Source organism: Sus scrofa, chromosome 4 (assembly GCF_000003025.6).
Source record: "Sus scrofa isolate TJ Tabasco breed Duroc chromosome 4, Sscrofa11.1, whole genome shotgun sequence".
In the NCBI taxonomy this organism is placed as follows: Eukaryota; Metazoa; Chordata; class Mammalia; order Artiodactyla; family Suidae; genus Sus; species Sus scrofa.
The window spans coordinates 66,268,217-66,290,856 of NC_010446.5; the positions used below are offsets into that span (position 1 = coordinate 66,268,217).

Here is a 22,640-nt window from a genome sequence, read left to right on the forward strand (position 1 = left end):
ACATCCTTGGTTTCATACATCAGACAACCAGGGTTCGAATCCCGGCTCCACCGCTTCTTGGCTTGAATGATTACTGAGAACATTAAATCTCTATCCCTCATTCATCAAGCGAGGATGTTATCAACTGATGGATTTGCTGAGAGGAAATAAGTGAGTCAATACATGGAAGACACTCCATACAAAGTTTGGCTCACCCACAGCAAGGACTCAGTATGGGGAGCTAGTCTTATTACGGAACACATCAAAAAAATTAAGCCTCTCCCGGACGTATGTTACAAAGCAAAATGCCTCAGGCTACAATGTTTACAGGCTCAGGGTTCAGGAGGCCTGGATGGACTCATCTACTTATATACACGGGAGCAGTTCTCATAACATCACAACCTGCTTCTCTTCTTGGTGCCTCATCAGCAGCCTCACCCCATCAGCAAACAGTGACACCTCTTGTTGTTCTGGTTCTTTGGTTTAATGCTATTGGTTTTGAACTAATAACCAGAGTGTTAACATCATTATTAATATTCCTTTGTTAGTTCTTGTCATCAGTGTTTCCAGTACAAGCCATCAGATATTGCCTGGAGCCTCACTGCTGGATTTCAAGGTGGGACCGTGAAGTAACATTTTTTCCAGGGAGGTGAAACTCCTTGTTTCCTCAAAGAAGAGTCAAGCTTAGGAAAATCCCCAAGGCACCTGGTTCTTTTTACTGTACATCTATTTATTTTTTAGGGGATCTACTATGTGCAAACACAGGGTCACCCCTAGGGGTACAAATATGAGTTAGACCCCACCACTAGAGAAGTTTATCAGAGCCAAATTGCTGTTGAACACAAGTTTGTGTACCCGAGGCACCATAAGGCCAAACTTGAAATGTCAAAGTTTGTAGCAGAGAAGGGCTTATTGCAGGGCCATGACCAGATAAGGGGGGGATGGGGCAGACAGGGGGGTGGGGTTCATGCTCAAAAGACCCAAATTTCCCAATGGTTTTCAAGGAAGAATTTTATAGGCAAAATTTGAGGGGAGGGCTGCAGGGTGTGGGACCCTCCTCTGATTGGTTGATGGTGGTCCAGGAATCTCAATCATCAGCCTTCTGGCTCTAACCAGTGTGGGGTCCATAGGCTTGTGCTCAGCCCAAAGTTACCATCCTCCACCTGAGTGGGTCTCAGTTCCTGTGGAAGAGCTCACAGATCCATATCAGATTGCTCTGTCTATCTTTTGGGGAAGAACCAGGACCCTGCACCATCACTGCACAGTTTTTTCTTGACTGCCTTTCCATTACTTCTGCCTTAACTCACTCCCCTAACTTGAAATGATTTGAATCTGCCCTTTGCAACTCAGTGAAGGTCTAGGAGGCAGAAACCTTTTTCCTACAAACAAGAAATGGGGACAGGGAAAGCCCTTTGTACGTGGGAAGCCCCCAGAGAGTCTTGCTAGGTTTTTTCGACACCCCTCAATCTTGAGGGGTACACGTATTGGACAAGAATGGGAATAACGTTTAGGATAGACAGGTTAATCAAAATGTGGCAAAGGAACTTGATTTTAGGGGGCCTTGGTTTCAAGATGGCTGAGAGCATCTGCTCATGGTTACACATGATTCAAGGCCGGGGTGACAGGCTAGAAATGTAACCCCCATGAATGGCAGCAAGATGTCTTCTCAGGGGTTATTTTTCATAATCAACCTTTCCATGAATAAACTTGATGAAGTTACAATAAAGCCTGGGAGGCTTATACCCCCGACCTGGTGGAGCCTAGCATCAAGGTTCATTGATCTGCCCTCAAACTCCTGTATCATCCCAGATGAATGAACTCACGTTTCCCTGTCTCATTTTTCTCATCTAGAAAATGGGGATGAGCATAGCTATGAAGATGAGAGGAGATGATAACACATAGAATGACAAGCCCTCGACACATCTTACTAACCACAAGAAAATTAATTTAATGAGAGATCACCTTAAAATGTGTAACTACAATCTGTTTCATGAAGAAAATTATAGGTATGGTTAACTTTTTGCTTAAAAAGAAAATGGAGTTTCCCCATCTCTTTAATAATCACTGCTAACAGTACTTCTGGTTGTACTTCTCAGTCTGGCTGTGTAGACAAATCATGGGAGGACATTCATAAGCATGCATGCCTGGGCTGCACCCCTACACATCCTGATTAATTGCTCTGGGATTGGATCCCAACCCTGAGTGTCTAAAAAAATCTTTCCAAGTGATTAGTTGGTATAGTTAATTTTTTTTTTCCTTTTTAGGCCACACCCAAGGCACATGAAATTTCCCAGGCCAGGAATCGAATCCGAGCTGAAGCTGCAACCTACACCACAGCTGTGGCAACCCCGAATCTTTAACCTGCGGTGCCACAGTAGGAATGCTTGGTATAGTCAATGTTGAGAATGACTTGGGTCTGAAGAGTAAGTAAAACTCAATCCTTATTGAGTTAAGTTGGACCTGCAGACTGCAATCTTAGGTTGTTTCAGGAGTTTGGCTGCTCTGGATGACAATGGGGTGTAGAGTCCAATAGATTATTTTGAAAAACATGGCACTGAAACTGAATTCCAATTTTCTAATATATGTTAAAATGCCCAGGTCCAACTGTTAGACCCTTGCTGAAGACCCAGAAAGCTGACACCTACATTTCTATAGTCATTTCTTAAGAAGATAAATAAGAGTCATACCACTACTATCAAAAATGGTAATGATAACTATTTAGCACTTTGCTTATCTGTTGCGGACTGAATGTTTATATGTCCCCCAAATTCATATGTCAAACTGACACCTTACCTTCCAATGTGATGGTCCTTGGAGGTAGGGACTTTGGGAGGTGATTTGATTTTGATGAGACCAGGATGTGGGGCCCCTATGAGGGACTTAGTGTCCTTGTAAGAAGAGGAGGGGAGACAGAAACTCTCTCTCCCTCTCTCTCTCTCCTTCACAGGACATAGTGGAAAGGTGTGGTCCACAGGCAGGAGAAGAGCCCTCACCAGCATCAGACCATGTGGGCACCCTGATCTTGGATGTCCAGCCTCTAGAATTGTGAGAAGATAAATTTCTGTTGGTTAAGCCACCCAGTCTGTATTGGCTTAATGGCAGCCCTGACTAAGACAGAAGAAACAGTCTCTCTCATTAAGTTCGGATATTAGATGCATTGTATATATCTCCCAAACTTATCTAAGTACAGCTATAACTATTTCATAGATTAACAAGCCCTCTAGCAAAGTAATGAACAGCACTGAACTAAGACACTCTGGGACTGATCCTCTGTTCCACATTGATGGCAAAAGAGGAGATGTGGTCTTAAGTTTCTCGAAGCCTTGCTGAGCTGTAGGGAGGATCAAATAAGGCACCGAGGTACAGCAGTGGGCCCTGCTTAGCATTTTAGCCATAGCGGCAGAGGCAGCGGCAGCAGCAACAACAGCATTATTGCACTGACACTCAGAGAGGTTAGTTACCGCACTAAAATCTACACTGCTTCAGGGGAGTACAGCACGCGTTCAATCACCCGTTTCTGAACAAACCATATGGCCTTATTACTACAATACACTATCCTTGCCTTTTCCCTTCAACATGACTATGTTTTGGCATAATAATATTCCTTCCAATATGAAGGCTATGTTTAAATCTGGCTGTTCTTGGCAAAGATTTCCTGTGTAAACAATTTTCCAATGACGTTTATGACTGTCGGTATCAAAAGAATTTTCCAAAGCAGACAATTCTGTCTCTGGAGTATAACAAATCAAAGAGAAAAAGGTGTTAAAAATGTATCAATACTACATATGGAATTATACACTCAGTTCCATAAAACCTGGTGTTCTATGGCTTGGATCTACCTACGGAAATGTAATATCCTCTTTACTCTATGGTAAACCTCATAGCCTTGGGAAGCCAACTCCCTTATTTTCCAGGTGAAATTTGATGCTATCTTGACATTCTAGAATCATTTAAACCCCAAATCGTTGAAAGATTTATGACATGTAATCCTAAATGAAATGACATGACTATCTTGGAAATATGGTTATCTGTACAAGCGCTAAATCCTTTGAAATCACTTTTGAAAGTATCAGAATGAGTCAAGGTAAGCCTATTTTAGATAGACATTTTAATCTATTTTATGAGTGTATGTAGTTACAATCAGCTTTTCTCAATGTCCAACTAACTGGTCATTTCTTTAAAAGGACCACGGTCAGATATACTTGCTCAAAGTTCAGGAATGCCTACAAACGCTAAGTTAGTATGACCTAGAATTGCATATTTCGAAGCTATCATCTTTGGCAAGGAGAGAAGGTGATCTAGTGTTATTCTAAATGAGGCATACTGTGCTATAGGAATAAATAAACCCCTAACTTCCCTGGCTGAATAAAGATTTATTACTCACTCATATTTCCTGTTATTACAAATCAGCAGGAACTCTGCACATAGTCATGAATGCAAACATCTTTAGACTCTGCTGTCTGAGTTTATAACATCCAAAATCACAGAAGCAGGGAGGAGGAAGAAAAAAAGAGTATGGAGAACTCGCACCTCTACTAATGCCTTGGGCTGGGAAGCAGCACTCCCACTGCTGGCCTGCTGGTCAGTTAGTCACACAACCCTGCCTAACTGCCGGGGGCCAGGACATCTTTCCACATGCCAGGAAGAAGAGGAGAGAACTATATCCGGTAAGCGACACTAACCTCTCTCACAGACCCAGCGAAAGCTATTGAACGGCAAGTGCAAACAGTAAGTCTATAAAAGATGCTAAAACCTGACTCATAACTTAAGACACATGCATATTTGTTTTCCACAATGAAACACATCTTTCCACAGCTCAGTTTAAGCCACTGATCATATGATCCTCATTACGCTCTAAGGAATTTTTCCTGTACACGCTCATGATCTTTACCTAAAAATGTTTTGCAAAATATGGTCATAAAATTTCCACCAGTGCAAAAGTTCCCCTTTCACTCAGGAGCCCGGGGTAAATTTGGGGCGAGTCATTCGGTCAAATGCCTGTGGTTTGTGACTGGGCCTTCAGGCACAGCTGTAAAGTGCTGTGCTGGACACTGCAGGGCTACAGGGAAGTTGGTGGCAAACTCTTGCAGAACTTCTGCTTTTAGTCCATCAGTTGGCCATTCCCCGCCCCCCCCCCCTGCCCCCAGAAGCCGTGTATACTGCTCAGTCACCACCTCCCCTTGCCTTGGCTATAGGCAGTTTTTGAGAAAAAAGTGCTGTGTATCTGCCAGATTTTTCAGAACCTGAGTCATATTACCATTGTAATCTTGCACAAAGCACTCAGGGATCTTCAGACACATATTAAATGATTAAAATAGTGAGAAGAGTTGCCAAACCAAAGCTTTTGCTTGTATCCAAATCCACCCAAGTTGGCTTTGCAGAGATTGCTTCTACAAACATCAAGGACTCAAAAGAGACAAGAAGTCATCATGGACATTTAAAAGAAATGAACAAAAAAAGCAGTGGTGAGTGGGCCAAAAGTAAGTCAAAAAATCAGAAAGCATTTACAGAAATGACAAGCCCCGATTTACAGCAAGGGAACAGCTCTGTGCATAAGACCAAGAAAGATGACTGACACTCCTCCACTCTCAAAGGAGGGCCTTACAAGACTCGGAGTTCAGCAGCAGGCAATGGTTGTTTTCCTTGTATCCACCTAAAAACCTCTGCTTAATGACTCTGAAGGAAAAGAGGAAGATAAAAACACTGTAGCAGGTTCTTAAGTCTTTCCCTAAAGACTTCAGTTCTCTCATCATCACTATTAAGCAAAGAAGGAGGAATTTTCGAGGGAAAGGTCTCCACCCACTGACGAAAAAGACCCCAAATTGGTAACACCTTAGTTTTTGTTCCCTAAATAAGGGAAACTCTGTTTCTTCCATCCTCCCTCCCACTCTCATATAGCTGCTTTTTATTCCATCAACCCACAGGAAGTTTCTACAGACTCATTAAACTAGACCACTAAAGGTGTCCCACACATGGGGCCATGCTTGTCTCTTGCCTGAAATCCAGCTGTGCTTACAGGAACCAGGGATCTTGAAGTGCATTGCTTTTGACCTTCTGCTTCCTAGAAACAGTGTGTGGGCCACCCACTCTGTCCAGTGTACATAAAACCTTTCCTCTTGAAATCACTTTTTTTCAGTCCCTTAAGTGTTAGTGTGTGTGTTCCTGAGGCTTGTCCTGTTCCCACCACACATGCTTTCACTGGGTGATGCCATCTACTGCTCTGATTTCTGTTATGCTCTGTTTGATTGTGGTGACGATGCTCAAAGTCTTGGCTATGTCCCCAGTATAATCTCAACATGTCCCCAGCTGACCTCAACATCTTCCCCTCATCTTAAACATATCTCTAGAAGCCCTTTGTGTGTGTGTGTGTGGGGGGGCATTTTCAAGCCTACCCCATGCACAACTCTGGAATCGTGCTAAGAGATATGTGCACACAAGGGGCAAAACGGAAGCCAAGATGCGTGTCGAGAGATTCAGATTCCATGTGTGACACGTGGAAGAGGATATAGGAAAGCAACCTGGAAAATTTTCCTTTTCTGGGCTCTAGCTGTTTACTGGCCCTGGCCTCTGAAAATGGTTATTGGAGCTAATAAAGAAGAGGGGGCAGAGATTCTGGTGTGTGTGTGTGTGTGTGTGTGTGTGTGTGTGTGTGTGTGTGTGTGTGTGTGTGTGAGAGAGAGAGAGAGAGAGAGAGACCTGCCCAGTTGGCAGTGATGCAGATACTCTCCTTCCCAAAGCAAGCACACAAGCCTGGCTCCTCTAAGCCCTGTTCTTGACCAGACTTCTTAACCTTGGCTGATAAAAACTGCAGACTCTCAGTACAAATGATATCATGCACGCCAACCCACCCCAATATTAAAGGACTTGAACAACCCCCTAGTGTCTAAGTCAAGGGAGCATCTGCAGATGGTGACTCCAGACCCCACAAGTCCCTGTCTAAGAACTCACATGGCCGCCATAAGAACCTACTGTTTGCTCCCCCTGAGACAGAGCCCCTGGCACTCAGGATCTGAGGGACGACAGAGGCCAAACTTCCCTAAGTGCCAGGCAGCAAACCCAGAGGAGCATCACATGGATCAACCCCCTTTGTGCTGCCTGCACACTTCCATTCCCCTGACTTCTCTAAAGTCCTGGGCGCTTCTCAGCCCCCCTCCCCTGCTCTCCCTTTAAGACATCTGAGCGCCTCTGTACAAAGCGAAGTTGAGTTCAGTCCATGCTGAACCCTCTTCTCTATGGTGATAGTTTATCACTGGTTAAAATCTGTCCTTGCCACTTTGATCTGTGTCCAGTGGTAGTATTTTCAGCAATATACTCTGATGTCCTGGTGGATCTGATTCCCAAGGCTGATGTGGCACTTAGTAGGGTGACTGTCTCTAGGAAAAGGTCAGTGGGCAAGAGGTGGACAAAAACTGATCAAGTGACAGTGGAGGAAAGTATGGCTCAGATGACGCACTGGGGCGACGTGTTTTAAAGAAAGACCATTCCCGACAGGGAGAACATTAGGACCCTCAGTTGAACGTGTTTGAAGATAGTCTTCATGGTAAGAATTTTTAAATAGAGGAGTTTCTGGTCCCATAAACTTACTCTCTTGCCTTCTCTCTTTTCTGTGCAGGTTTTCTAAGCCTGTAACTTGTTTCTACCCATATGAACAATAACTTTTATGAAAGTTAGTCTCATGAGTTTCTATGCACACAAAGACATTAATATAAGAACATTTATTTTAGTATTTGCTTTAGGACTATGACTTCACTCATACAATCAGAATTTCTTTGTTTATTCTTTAGCCATGTTCTGGCCTTTAACACTTGTTTCCTTGACAGTTATACAGGCAGTTTTATATTTTAACCATATGCCTTAAAGGTCCAGAAAGTAAACTTAAATTAAGACAAATAAGAGAAAACAGACAGTAAGATACTCAGTAGATTTACTTGGTCCCATTCACTTAGCATCAATGCATAACACATTCCGGAAGCGAGCATATATCAAATTTAAAATGGATAATCTTAATTGGTTTCAATAATTGGATAAATGGTCAAACAATTTTGATTGCATATGCTTTGGGCCATGCATGTCATTCCTTATTGATTTTCTCTATTGAATTAACCTATCAATTATTTGTTTGGACAGGAACAAGGAAAGAGCAGTGATGGACAGCACGCCTCTCGCTGCTGCACAAAACACATATGGCAGGTAATGACACCAAAGAGCTGACCCCTAGGGAGACCTAAATGGCTTATCTTGGCACATGTGGGTAAATATAATGTTTTTTAATCTAAAAAATGAGAAAATATTATAAAAATATAAGAAGTAGAAAACCCTAGACAAGTTAAAATACAGAAAAATTTTAAGCAAAGTTATTGGAATCAGGCAATATTGAGTGTATCAAATAGTAATCTTAATAACTAGGTAGAAAGTAACCTAAACCCAGGACACTAACCATGTCAAGAGGCAGCAGGCATCTTGAGACCACCCAGAATCCTTTGCCAGAGTTAGTGTTCTCTGATGACACACTTAGGCACCCCCTGGTTACAAGAGTCCTTGTTTATTATTGATATTATAAAAATAACCATTCTCTAAATGATTACACATAGTAAATAAAATTAGAACTCTACATAAGGATTTGAATAACATCAATTTTTTTTAAAGGACCATTTGCAACTTCTTCTGCCTGTTTCACAGACCTATAGGGGAGAAAGAAAACAAAAGATGTACTTAATGATATATCTCCAGCACAGCACATTAAAAAGAAAGATTGGAATTTTAATGCTTTCTTCTATTCCATATGAACTTTTCCTATGGCCTTGACCTTAGAGCACTACCTGTTACCCATATCTTACTGCCAGTGTGTCCATTTCTGACATCAGTATAAAACATTTTTTGCATATATAATATGCAAAAACATGTAATAAAATAATATAATATACAAAAATATGTTAAAACAGATTGGCTTCTCTCTAAATATGGCCAATGAGAAATACTTGCAAGGTATGTACACAATGACTCACCTAGAAAGAATTATGAAACTGGATTTAGAAAATAGAGTGGCATAAGGTGGGTCAGGCTGCACATGGCCTACTTTAGCATTAGAACTCCTCATCCATACTGCTTGACTGGAAAGAATTTATTGACTTTTTTCCTAGAAAAATATGACAAGGATGGCAAGGGGATGTGTCCGTGCTTCAAGAATACTTTATGTGGAGTTCCCGTCATGGCGCAGTGGTTAACGAATCTGACTAGGAACCATGAGGTTGCGGGTTCGGTCCCTGCCCTTGCTCAGTGGGTTAATGATCCGGCATTGCCGTGAGCTGTGGTGTAGGTTGCAGACGCGGCTTGGATCCTGTGTTGCTGTGGCTCTAGCGTAGGCCGGTGGCTACAGCTCCAATTTGACCCCTAGCCTGGGAACCTCCATGTGCCGCGGGAGCGGCCCAAAGAAATAGCAAAAAAAAAAAAGACAAAAAAAAAAGAATACTTTGTGTTTTTTCTGCTTTGTACCTGAGTTATAGTTAATCTTTCTTTCTTTCATCTTTTTTTTCATGGCTTTTTAGGTCCACACCCATGGCATATGGAAGTTCCCAGGCTAGGAGCCAACTTGGAGCTACAGCTCCTGGCCCACATCACAGCTGCAGCAACGAAGGATTCGAGCCGCATCTGCGATCTACAGCTCATGGCAATGCCAGATCCTTAACCCACTTAGTGAAGCCAGAGACTGAACCCGTGTCTTCATAGATACTAGTTGGGTTCATTACTGCTGAACCATGATGGAAACTCCAATATTTAATATTTCTGATTCACCCACCAAATCATAAACATACTGAAGGAAGAATTATCAACCTTCAAATGACTCCCAGGATCCGAAAGAATACTTTGCTCATGGTGTTTGCTCAACAAGTAGTTGTTTGATGAAAGAGAGAGAAAGGAGGATGGAAAGAAGGGAGGTGGGCAAAAGGGTGTTGGGTTATTTGTGCACATACTCCTTTATCTAGAATGTTCTTTACTTATCTCAATCAACCCCACTAACTCCTTTATCTGATTCCCTTTAGGATTTTTTTTTTTTTTTGTCTTTTTAGGGCCACATCCATGGCATATGGAAGTTCCCAGGCTAGGGGTCGAATAGGAGCTGTAGCTGCCAGCCTATACCACAGCCACAGTAACACCAGATCCAAGCCACATCTGTGACCTGTGCTGCAGCTCGAGGCAATGCCAGATCCTTAACCCACTGAAAGAGGCCAGGGAGCAAACCCACATCCTCATGGATATTGGTCAGGTTCTTAACCTGCTCAGCCACAATGGGAACTCCTCCTTTAGGTCTTAAATACCATTTTCTCTGACCATTAGTCAAGGCAGGATTCTTCTGCTGCCTTCACTTATCCTAATGCTTCTGTAACAATAATCATCAGCATTACATGTAAATAACATTTAATGTGTGACTTTATCATCTAGTGTTTGCGTCACCTATGGCAGTGATATGTCCTTCTCTGGCATAACTCCTGATTCACTGTAGGCCTTTCTTAAATATAAATTACATGAACAATTTATTTATTCAATGTCTTAGACTGAAGGGTAGTATGCCTCTATGTCCTACAAAGAACATTTGAGGGATTAGAGAAGAGAACTAGAACCACACGATCTTTGTATTTCTGCAGTGGTAGAGTTATACATAGAAGAGATACAATTTTTATTCATGAAACAAAAGGACAGAACCAGAAAGAAGGCAGCTACAAAGAGTCAGATTTTGGAGCAAAGGCAGAGCAATATTTTTTAAAGTAGGTTTTAAACATTTTTTACAATGTAAGAAATACATGTGGTTTCTGTTTGTTTTGTCACCATGCTGTTCATTACATCCACAGGACTGATTTATTTTTATAACTGAAAATCTGTCCCTTTTGACCACCTCCATCCATTTTGCCCATTCCCTGCCTTTGGCAACCACCAATCTGTTCTCAGTGTCTATGATCTTGGTGGGGTTTTTTGTTTAGATTCTACATAAAAATGAGATCACAGGGCATCACTAATTTAATTTAGCATAATGGCTTCAAGGTCTGTCCATATTTTCACAAATGGCAAGATTTCATCATTTTTATAGCTAAATAATATTCCATTACATGCATGTGTGTGTTTTTGTGTGTGTTTATCACATTTTATTTATCTATTCATCCATTTATGGACACTTAGGTTTTTCTGTATCTTAACTGCTGCAATGAACATGGGGGTACAGATAGCTTTTTGAGACCTTTTTTGTAACTATCTGGATAGTATTCTGCAGGTGTAAATGCAGGTGACCCTTGAACAACATGGGTTTGAACTGCACGGGTCCACTTACATGTGGATTTTTTCCCAGTAAACACATACTACAGTACTACAAAATCTATGGTTGACTGAATCCGCAGAAACGAAACCACAGATACAGACAGTTGACTGTGAAGTTACACGCGGATTTTCAACTCTGTGGAGAATCAGTGCCCAAACCCCTACATTGTTCAAGAAGCAACTATATATGATTGTGTGTATGTCTATGCATTTTATACAACAAAAATGAATTGATGTAATATACTGTCTTGAGACTCACTTTTTTATGCAATATTGTAAAAATATTTCCACACCAAGGTATATACAGACAGATGGATCCAGTTAATACAAGGACAAATCTATGTATATATCCAGTTAATATATATCTCATTCTTCATAATAGATTCCATTATATAGATTGCTATAATTTTTGTCATGAATCCTCTTTTATTGGCCATTAGGTTGTTTCCATTTTTTTATGTTTTCCATGCTTCATTAAAAAACAGTTTTCACGTCTTACTATAAAACACATGTAATGAACATAATAATATTCTGATAACTACACAGTGGTGCACTGCAGAAAGTATTTCTTTAGGTGATTTCTTAATACAAAATGATTGGGTTAATGAGCAAATACAGCAGAGCACAGGAGGTAGTGTACCTCCCATCACTCGAGGTGTTCATACAGAAGCTGGTTAACCATTCGGTAGGTGCGTTGCAGAGAAAAGACAAGCACTGGATGGAAAGGAAAATAGACAGTTCTAACATTCTTTCTCATTTTGATATTTTGGCATTCTATGAGCACTAAGGACATGCTCAACCCTTTACTTCTCTCTGTAACATACTTGAGAGAAGCTACTATGAACTGTTCATTATATATCCAGTTCTTGGAGTAGCCTCGGTCCCTGGATGTGACATTGTTCTGAGATACATTTAATGGTGTCATAGATTCCATGGTCTGCACAAAGGGAACATATGTTCTCATCTCATGTGTATCTAAAAGTGATTTTCCACCAGGGAGGAAGGGTTTTAAATCCTCATCCCACTTCCTCGGCACAGAAGAATACAGGCTCAACAAGGAGCCTGAGATCTGTAGAATATCATGAAAAGAAAGAGAAAACATTATGCAGAGGAGTTGGAGGGAAATCTTTTTCTCATTATAGGTCATGAAGACCATGTATTTAAAAAGTTCTGAACTTGGAGCAGTTGTAAGTGGTACCCACCATACGTTGATATCAAGTGCCCTGAGCAAACGTACCAGAATAGACCAGTGCGGGACAGGAGGAGCACGGAACACAAAGGAGGAGATCAGCAGAGCCTGCACAAGGAAAGAAAAGAGGTGATACGCTAGGCCAGGAGAAGGAAGAAGTCCATTAAATGCAATTCCCCTGTGGTGTGACTGATGTCTAATGAGGACTACTGAAATGAATATCAAAACTACATTCACAGAACCTAGTGACTGCAATTACACACAAGCTGTTTAACAGTGTGTATTCTCATTTCATAATTCAGTCTTTTCAATTTAAACTCTTTGCAATGATAAATGAAAACTAGGGCAAAAACCCCCTCCAAACAGTGTTATGACTTTATATGTGGACTACCAGGAAGACCTCACCTAAATCACAGTCATAAGGAGTTCCTTGGTGGCCTAGCAGGTTCAGGATCCAGCATTGTCACTGCTATAGTAAATATGCTGGGGGTGCAGCCCAATCAATCAATCAATCAATCAATTAGTCATAATTCCTTTGTCCAGCATAGGTTATAGAGGAAAGTCATGCTCTACAGACTGCTACCCTAACACAGCTTATTCAGGATTGGATATATACATTGTGATGCTGTAACATTTGCCATTTAATGTAATCATCACGAAATTATTATGAGCCTTACATAACACAGGTACACTATATTTTTTAAATTACTTAATGAATTTTATTACATTTATAAGTGTGCAACAATTATCACAACCAAATTTTGTAGCATTTTTAATGCCTGGCACATAATGCTAAATTGAAGTCCTCTGACTGCATCCCCAAGGCAGAAGGGCAGTGTCTAGTATGACAAGGGGACGAGAGTACTCTAATTTAAAACAGCAGAGACATTCCCATCATGGCTCAATGGTAATGAACCCAACTAGTATCCATCCATGAGCACACAAGTTCAATCTTTAGCCTTGCTCAGTGGGCTAAGGATCTGGCGTTGCTGTGGCCGTGGTGTAGGCTGGCAGCTACAGCTCTGATTGGAACCCTAGCCTGGGAACTTCCACATGCCATGGGTGTGGCTCTAAAAAGACAAAAAAATAAAAATAAAACAGAAGAGAAATAAAACAGAAGATCAAAGAAAATGAAATAAAGGCATCAAGAGAGGTAAGCCTTCACATTTCTTGAAGTGAGAGGAAACAGATTAAGCCCAAGTTTTCCAAAGCAATCCTGCAAGTGTTAATATAGATGATCCACAAACAAATGGTTCCTTGATCAAAGACTTTTTGACAACAACGTACCAAAAGCCTTTTGGAGGATCAAAATACACATTGGCATATGAAAGCTCTTAGAAGTCTTATAATAAAACTATTTAACCTGATATTTACCAAAGCTATTTGATAACAGATTTTCATATAACTCACTTTTTAAAATTCTACAGTGATACACTGGTACAGACTGCTTCAGCTAGAGTGAACGAAGAGGCGTGTCAAGGCAATTGCTGCTTCACAAAATTCAGCAGCAAAATAGAAAAGCATGGGTTTTGTATTCAGATAGATCTGAGTTCAAGTTCTAGCTCCGCCCCCTCTCACACATGTGACCTTGGGCAAGTTAGTATTGCTCAGCACCCTCCGAGGAGGAGGGTGATAAGAGAAACACCTCTGGAAATATCATTAAGCAGTGGGTATTTGATGGTTTTAGAGAATTCAAATTTAGATGAACAGGAACTACCAAAAACATCTGGCTTCAAGGAGATGGATGTACATGTAAAGCGGGTACTGAATAAAGCTGGAGAACTTGGCCAATTTTTAGAAATCTTACACACAGAGAGGCTTTGAATAAAGTAATGATGCATTCACGTTTGAGTCTTTTTTTCACTACCTGAAGGTATTAGAGGTGCTGGTGGGAGAGTAGTTGAATTAATGCTCTGTTATCTCCTTTAAATTTAAAGTGTATTAGAATCACCCGGAGGGCTTTTAAAACACAGATTGCGAGAGTCCACTATTAGAGTTTTTGATTTAGTCAATGTCAGGTGGAACCCAAGGAAATTGCATTTCTTACAAGTTCCCAAGAGATGCTGCTGCTGCTGCTGTTGATTTGGGACACATTCTGAACATCACTGTTCTAGGTAGTATAGACTTTAGGCTGGAGGATGAAGCCAGCTGTGGTCTGGCTTACTTGAAAAAGGAATAATGAAGTGTCCGGGTACCAAAGTAAGATTGGAGTGAAGGTTTAGTAGGAAATAGAGAATCTGAAAGGCAGAATATTTGGGACAGAGAGTAGATTATAGTATTCTAAGATTTTAGAGTTGGACACCATTTCACATTTGACAAGAAAAAAACTACACTGCCCTAAAAGAGCACTAGACTTGAGAGGGCCAGAGAATTATAAAGGTGGAACATTGGATAAGTCACCCAAGTGAAAGTTAAAATTTCCTAATGATGAGTGTGGTGGAGAGGAAAACAATGAACCAAGTGTCACCACATCCCACATGAAAGATCAGAAATGACTGGTGAGATTATAGAGACAAGAAGGACACAGGACATCAGGGCAAATGGCAGGAGCCTAAAAAGGAGAATTTCAGGTAGAATGTTTCTGCTACTTCGTAGTGCTGGACACATGATGATTGAAAGGAGCAGCTTCCCCTGGTGAGAACAAAAAAGAAAGCAGTGTTTTCTAGGAATCATTTCACACAAGGCAAAAAAGGCATGGGGAGTGTTCTTGGAATAGCATTGAAGAATGATCAGTGTGCAAACCAAATTCCCATTCCATAGGCCACACATGAAAGCGCTGGGAAATACGTCCACAGCGGTTAAGAATACAGATACATGAGAGGATTTTATTTTGATAGGGGCAGAGAAGCAAGGCAGAGTGGCCAAGGATAACAGGAATAAAAGGCAGAAGTAACTAGTCTCAAGTTTCTGAACTGAACTTTGGCCTAATATTTTTGTATGGCAACTGACTTCAGTATCCAGGCTTACACCTCCTCCCTCTGTGAAGCAGGACTGCCTGTCCTGGGGATGGCCCATTACTCCCCATACCTGTGGGAAGGGAGCAGCTTTGGTGGGAAAAGAAGCAATGAGAGAGTAGCCATAAACTCTAGATAAATATTATCTTCATAAAGATCATATTTTTGTTCACAGATTAGAACTCTCTTCTTTCTTCTTGAATGTTACAGGTACAGGCTTATTCAATGAAAAACAGTAACATTTGGAGAAAAGACTTGTGGCTACCCCGGGGTGGGGGGGAGGGAGGGAGTGGGAGGGATGGGGAGCTTGGGGTTAAGGGATGCAAACTATTGCTCTTGGAATGGATTTACAGTGAGATCCTACTGTGTAGCATTGAGGACTATGTCTAGATACTTACATCGCAACACAACAGTGGGAGGAAAAAGTATGTATACATGTATGTGTAACTTGGTCCCCATGCTGTACAGTGGAAAAAACAAACAAACAAACAAACAGTAACACAAATCACCTGAGGAAAGCATCCCACCTGCATTTGTAGAGACTAGTGTAAATGCTGCATTAATGCACCATGTTCACTGCAGCTCTGACTGAATGACAGTTACTACAGAGGAACAACACATTGAACATATGAAATGTCATTGAGCATACCGTGTTTTATTTATTGTGTATACCAGTAAACCAATTATTATACACATTTGTCTATATTTCTAGACGCTGTGGCCTCCTTGAACAATCAGAATAGGAGACTGAGGACTGGCTGCTGCTCAATGAACCTTAACCAATTTGAACTGAATTCATTGTTTCATTTGTTCATTCATTCAAGTCATTCAGTAAGTATTTATTAAGTAAATGCCAAATGTATACATATTTATTAAATAAATATGTGCTGAACACTTACCAGATAAGAATATATCTATACATGTGTATATATATATATATATATATATATATATATATATATATATATACACATTTTTTTTTTAATTTTATGGCCGCACCCGTGGCATATGGAAGTTCCTGGGCCAGGGACTGAATCCAAACCACAGCTGCAACCTATGCCACAGCTGCAACCTATGCTGGATCCTTTAACCCACTGAACTGGGCTGGGGATCCAACCCACACATCCTTAAAGTGACCCAAGCTGCTGCAGTCAGGTTCTTAACCCACTGCACCCTGGCGGGAACTCAGAATAAGAATACTAAAACTAAATTCTCCTTAATAGGTTAATTTTTGAATTAAATATGTGGAAGCAATTTATAAATTAGAAAGCCTATATAACTGGTAAAAACTTTTGAAAATGGTCTGCAGAATGTTTAATTATACTAAAGTTGATATACAGTTTTGGGATATTTAGTCAACATTTCAAAACAAGTCATTTTGAAGAAATTTGGCAGTATGCTTTAAACAGTTGTACTATTTTTAATAGCTTACTATGAGATTGAAAACACGCTTAATGTAATTACTAAATGTTATTTATTTTATTCTGTCAAAATTTTAATTTTCATGTTTATCATATATGCCTCCCTTAATTTTCTGGATGACTTTGCTTGTAGATAATAATTTGGAACACAGTATAAACACAACTAAATCAAGTTGAAGTTTATATTAAAAGCAGATTTCCTATCCAAATATATTACTGCTTATTTCTTTATATGTCACTTTTCCTTATTTTCATGTTTTAGAGTGTTTTCCTTATGATACAACTCTTTCAGTGATCAGTGAAACAATTCCTTTTTTTGATACTATCTGTATGCACATTCCTTCCTCCTCCCTCCTTTTTTAAGCTTTTAGAAACACAACGACATTTCAGAGTAGAACATATGGCTTTGGATTAAGTTAGAATGCAAATTGCACTTAAATTGTACATCCTTGGGAAAACGTTTTTAACAAATCTGAGTTTGTAAAATCAGTAATATACATCAAATTGTCACAAGAATTAAAGGAGATACTACATAGCACATAACACCAACAATTCAATGTCGATCCTCTTCCATTTTCTCCATTTTTAGAGATACATGTGTTTCTATATAAGCCTTAAAATGTCAACTACTCATAATAGGTTTTAAAGAAGCATGGAATGCTATAATTCTAAATATGTCCTCAAATAGACTTTGAAGTTTTATTTTATGTCAGGCTACATGACAATTTGCCCAATTTATTATTAAATTTTATATCTATTAGAGTATATGCTGGAGTTTCTGCGGTAGCACAGTGGTTTAAGAATCTGACTGCAGCGGCTCAGGTCACTCACCGCAGAGGCATGGGTTCCATCCCCAGCCCAACACAGTGGATTAAAGGATCCAGCATTAGCACAGCTGCAGTACAGGTCCAGCTGTGGCTAGGATTCAATCCCTGGCCCAGGAACTTCCATATTCCGTGTGTGTAGTCATAAAAAAACTATGCTGTGAGAGTTAAAATCTGAGAATTGAGCAACTGTAGATGCACCTGAGTGTGAGCCCTTTCTCTGCAGTTTACCAGCCTGGGGACCACAAGGAAGAAGCAAGACCTTAAAGGAGTTTCCTCACTCCTACTGTTGTTCCCACTCCATCACTGCATCTAAAACGAGGAGATTAGACTCCCACTGAGAATAGTAAGCGACATGTGTGTGTGTGCTAACAATAAAAAATGTCTCCATCAGTAAACTGCACTGAGAACCTCTCAAGTGCCTGGGAGGAAAGTCCAAGCAGGAATAAAAACAATATCATTAAGAATCAAATCAGGAATGGTAAATAGAACCCTAACAATAAGTGAGAGACAAAAGTCATTGTGGGATAGAAGATAAATACTGTCATTAAATATTTAAGAAACAGAAACCATTTCATATGATATGTGCTTAGCCTAAAAGTAAAAACTTAGAATTAACTAATATTTACCAATTTTAAAGTATTGCTGAATTTAGTTTGCTAAAATTTTGTTGAGGATTTTTGCATCTATAATCATCATGGGCTCGTTCTTTTCTTTGTTTGTAGCGTCTTTCTTTGGTTTTGGTGTTAGGGTAATGTCGGCCTCAGAGAATAACTTTGGGAGTTTTCTATCCTCTTCAGTTTTTTGGAATAGAGAAGGACAGGTTTTAGCTCTTCCTAATTTGTTTGGTAGAATTCTCCCATGAAGCTATTGAGACCTGGACTTTGGTTTGTTGATATTTTTAAAAATTACTGATTCAACTTTCTTTTACAAATAATTGCTCTGTTCCATATTTTCTATTTCTCCTTGATTCAGTCTGGAAAGAGTGTATGTTTCTAGGGATTTATCCATTTCTTCTAGGTTGCCTAATTTTTTGGCATATAATTATTCATAGTAATTTCTTATGATCTTTTATATTTTTATGGTGTTGACTATAACTTCTTTTTCAAATTTGCTTTTATTTATCTGGACCCTCTTTTTTTCTTCATGAGTCTAACTAAAGATCTACCAAGTTTGTTTATCTTTTCAAAGAACCAGCTCTTAGTTTCATTGATTCTTTCTTTCCTCCCTTTCTTTTCCTTTTCTTCCTTCCTCCCTTCCTTCTTTCTTATGTACTGGGTAAATTAGATAAATTTCCTGATCTTGCAGAAGTAGCCATATATTAGACAGGTCCTGTGGAGCCCAGCGGCATACTCCCTCTGGTCATCAAAGCTATATGCCCTAGGGGTGGCCTCTATGTGGGCTGTGTGAGCACTTCTGTTGTAGCAGGGCTGATGACTATGGGTGTGCCAGAAGGCAGGACTGACCCTCTGGTCTGACTGACTTGCAAGCTCGAATCATGCACTGGCTTCCTGCCCATTGGTGGGTGGGTTCTAGTCCCTGGTAAATTAGCTGTGGGACCCTAGAGGTCTTGCGGCTGGTGTCATCCTTCTGGTGGGCAAGTCAGAGTCATGGCACAACTAGCTGTGGGGTCCAGGGTCCCCAAGTTTATGCTAGCCCACTGGTGGATGGGACCTCATCCTGGGGTAGCTGGCTGTCTGGCCTGGGCGGGGGGAGGCTTTGGTTAGTGCCAGCCCACTAGTGGACAGGTAAGCCCCCAACACTAAGTCTCAAAACATTTCAAATGACTAAAACATCTGTACAGAGCTTGTTCTTTAACCAAAATAAATGCAGGATGAAAAGAAAGTTGGATTTAGAGAAGACATGTGAACACCAAACCTATATATTAGAAAAGAAGAAAGGCTAAAAATTAGTGAAGTATCCATCTTGTGCCACATAGCTTCACTTTTCCTACCAGATGTACTCCTTATAGTCAGTATCCAGCTTTTTGCTTGAGGAAGCTGAAATGCATGGTATATACCAACTCCTCTACTTAGATTTTGCCAATAAGGAGCCTCAGCCAAGGGTGGAAGAATGGAAGACAGTAAATTCAGGGTATTTATTCTATTTCATTCTTTCCCTCATCTTAATCAGATCTGGTCCTTCAGTTGAGTATTATTATTCTACATAAGGCAGCCTGCTCTCCATGACTCTCCTTCCACTTTGGGTTTTGGTAATTTCTTCCTTATATTGTCCCTTGGGCATGTCTGTCATTTCAGCTGCTACTGGGTTCAAAGTATTGCGTTATTTCCTGTGAGTTCCCCTTCACTTACACCTTTATTAATTGTCCTTTTTGAAAACCCTCCTTGAATTCCAAGCATGCTGTTTTCATTCTGTTGGGCTACTGATGAATACACATCTAAAATGTAAGAAGAAAAAGAGCAGACCATAAAGCCCAGAGAAAGTAGCAGGAAACAAAGCATATAAATAATAAATCAATATCATAAAAAACAAACATACAGTGGAGCAGATCAACAAGCTAAAATGTGGCTTATTTAGAAGACCAATGAGAGTAATAAACCTCTTACTGAGATAAAAATAGGGAAGGCAAAAATGATCAATATCAAGAATAAAGAAGAGGCATTCCTATAGAAGTTGAACATGTTTCTAAAAGCTATAAGATCATGTTGTAAACACTCTGTGACAATTCTTTTGAAAATTCATATAAAATAAGCAAATTTTTGAAAGAATACACCTTATGCAAACTGACAGCAAAGAAATAGAAAATCTGAGTATTCATATAAGTATTAAAGAAATTAAATCCATAATTAAAAATTCCTCACATGAATACATTTTTCAGGCCCATATGGCTCTACCAAGACTGAACTCTTCCAAACACTTAAGAAATAATTAACTATTATGCAAACATTTCCAGAGAATCCCTGAGGAATTATTCCCCAGCCTATTTTATAAGGCTAGCAAATATTGTATCCATCAGACAAACCTAATTTTCACTACGTTCTGCATGTGAATTTTTGTGGATTTAATCCTATCACAAGTATAGAATATATCTGTGAAACAGGCTGCTGCTTAGCAGAAAGGATTAAAAAAGTGGTAATATCTTAGACAGTATGACAATGTAAAAAGAAAAACCTTGCGCAGCTAGAGGGAGATAATTCTGGCTAACAAAGAAGTCCCGTGATGCTATCAGAGAGCAGAGAGAACAACCTTAAACCTGACCAGGGCAGGAATGGAATGTAAATGAGTGGAGCAAGCAGCTCACGTTAATTGTTGCTATGAGAAAATGTAAGCCTAGTATGGCCATATCTTTTGTTTTTCAAAAAGAAGAATATCTGGATTTTTTACTTGATATATCCTAACTTTTAAACGTTGGCTTAAGTTTATTTTTATGTTAAAATACTATCCTAGCCAAAAAAGCATGCCTGCAGATACAGCTAGCCCTATCACTTGCCTTTAAATATTACTGTATATAGATATGCCATCAGTGTATCACTTGCCTTTAAATATTAAATCAACTTGCCTTTAAATATTACTGTATATGGATACGCCATCAGTGTCCTTTGAAAACATAGCCTTTGGTATGAAGCTGAGCCCAAAGACAGGTTTTTAACAAAAGAAGTAAGCCCTTACAAAAATAACATTTTTTTTTCAAAAGTTACCACCTAAAATCAAGAAGAAAATTTAAATTAGGAGAGAAAATGTATAGACACTGCCTCATGGTCAAAAAGACTCAATGATACCTTCCTCTGGATATACATTTACAATTCAGCTAAAGATGCCCAATCTTAATTGTTTGTTTGTTTGCTTTTTAGAGCTGCACCTGCAGCATGTGGAAGTTCCCAGGGTAGGGGTCCAATTGGAGCTGCAGCTGCCAGGCTACACTGCAGCCAAAGCAACATGGGATCTGAGCTACATCTGCAACCTACACCACAGCTCACGGCAATGCCAGATCCTTAACCCACTGAGTGAGGCCAGAGATTGAACCTGCAGACTCATGGATACTAGTCAGGTTCATTTCTGCTGAGCCACAACAGGATTTCCCTGAATTGTTTCTTTTGAGTCTAGAATATGAATAGTGAACCAAAAGCAAAGCCAGAGACGAAAAGCAGAATATGGTAATTTCTCTAGAAATTTTCTTTGCTCCTGACCTCTGATCAACGAATTAGCTATAAAGAACTGTGCATAGTAACTGTCACTCCTTTGGGCTTCACTTTCCTCACTAATAAAATTAAGACACTGGATGGATGATATTCAAGATGTTTCACACCTTTAAAATTTTATGATGCTATGAGCCTATCTATACAGTGATATAACAGTTACCACATAAAATCCTTTCATAGGAAATAGTCATGTAAGCTTTTGAATTTTAACTTTATTATATTTTATTTTTGAATTTTAACTTTATTATATTTTATTTTTAATATAAATTATATATCCTTAAAGTATAGAACATGATGATTCTATGTGCATATACACAGTGAAATGATTATTACAGTTACAGTCAGGCTAATTAACATATTTCTTTAGTTTTATTTGTTTGTTTTGTGGGAAAGCACCTGAAATCTATTCTTTCAGCAAATTTCCACGTATTCAATGTGGTATTTTAAACTATAGTTATCATGCTGTATATACTGGATCTCTAGATTTATTCATCCTACATAACTGTAACTATGTACCTTTTGACAAATAACTTCCCATTTTCCCCACTTTTCTGCCCTTGGTACTACCATTCTATTCCTTGCCTTTATGTATCTGACTTTTTAGATCCCACATATAAATGAGACCATGCATTTTTTTTTTTTTAATTTCTGTGTCTGGCTTATTTCATTGGCATAATGTCCTCCAGTTTCATCTATGCTATTGCAAATGGCAGGATGTCTCTCTCCTTTTTTTTTTTTTAAAGGCTGATCAGTATTCATTGCATATATATGTACCACACTTTCTTTTTCCATCCATCCATCAACAG

General features: G+C 39.7%; 1 protein-coding gene across 1 annotated transcript in view; it reads right to left on the reverse strand.

Moving 5' to 3' along the window:
- The window catches only part of C4H8orf34 (chromosome 4 C8orf34 homolog), a 361,598-nt gene continuing 346,637 nt past the window's right edge, over nucleotides 7,680–22,640 (reverse strand). The window contains 2 exon segments of the mRNA XM_021090806.1: nucleotides 7,680–8,660; nucleotides 12,524–12,583. Coding sequence (XP_020946465.1) covers nucleotides 8,653–8,660; nucleotides 12,524–12,583 — 68 coding nt within the window. The 3' untranslated portion in view covers nucleotides 7,680–8,652.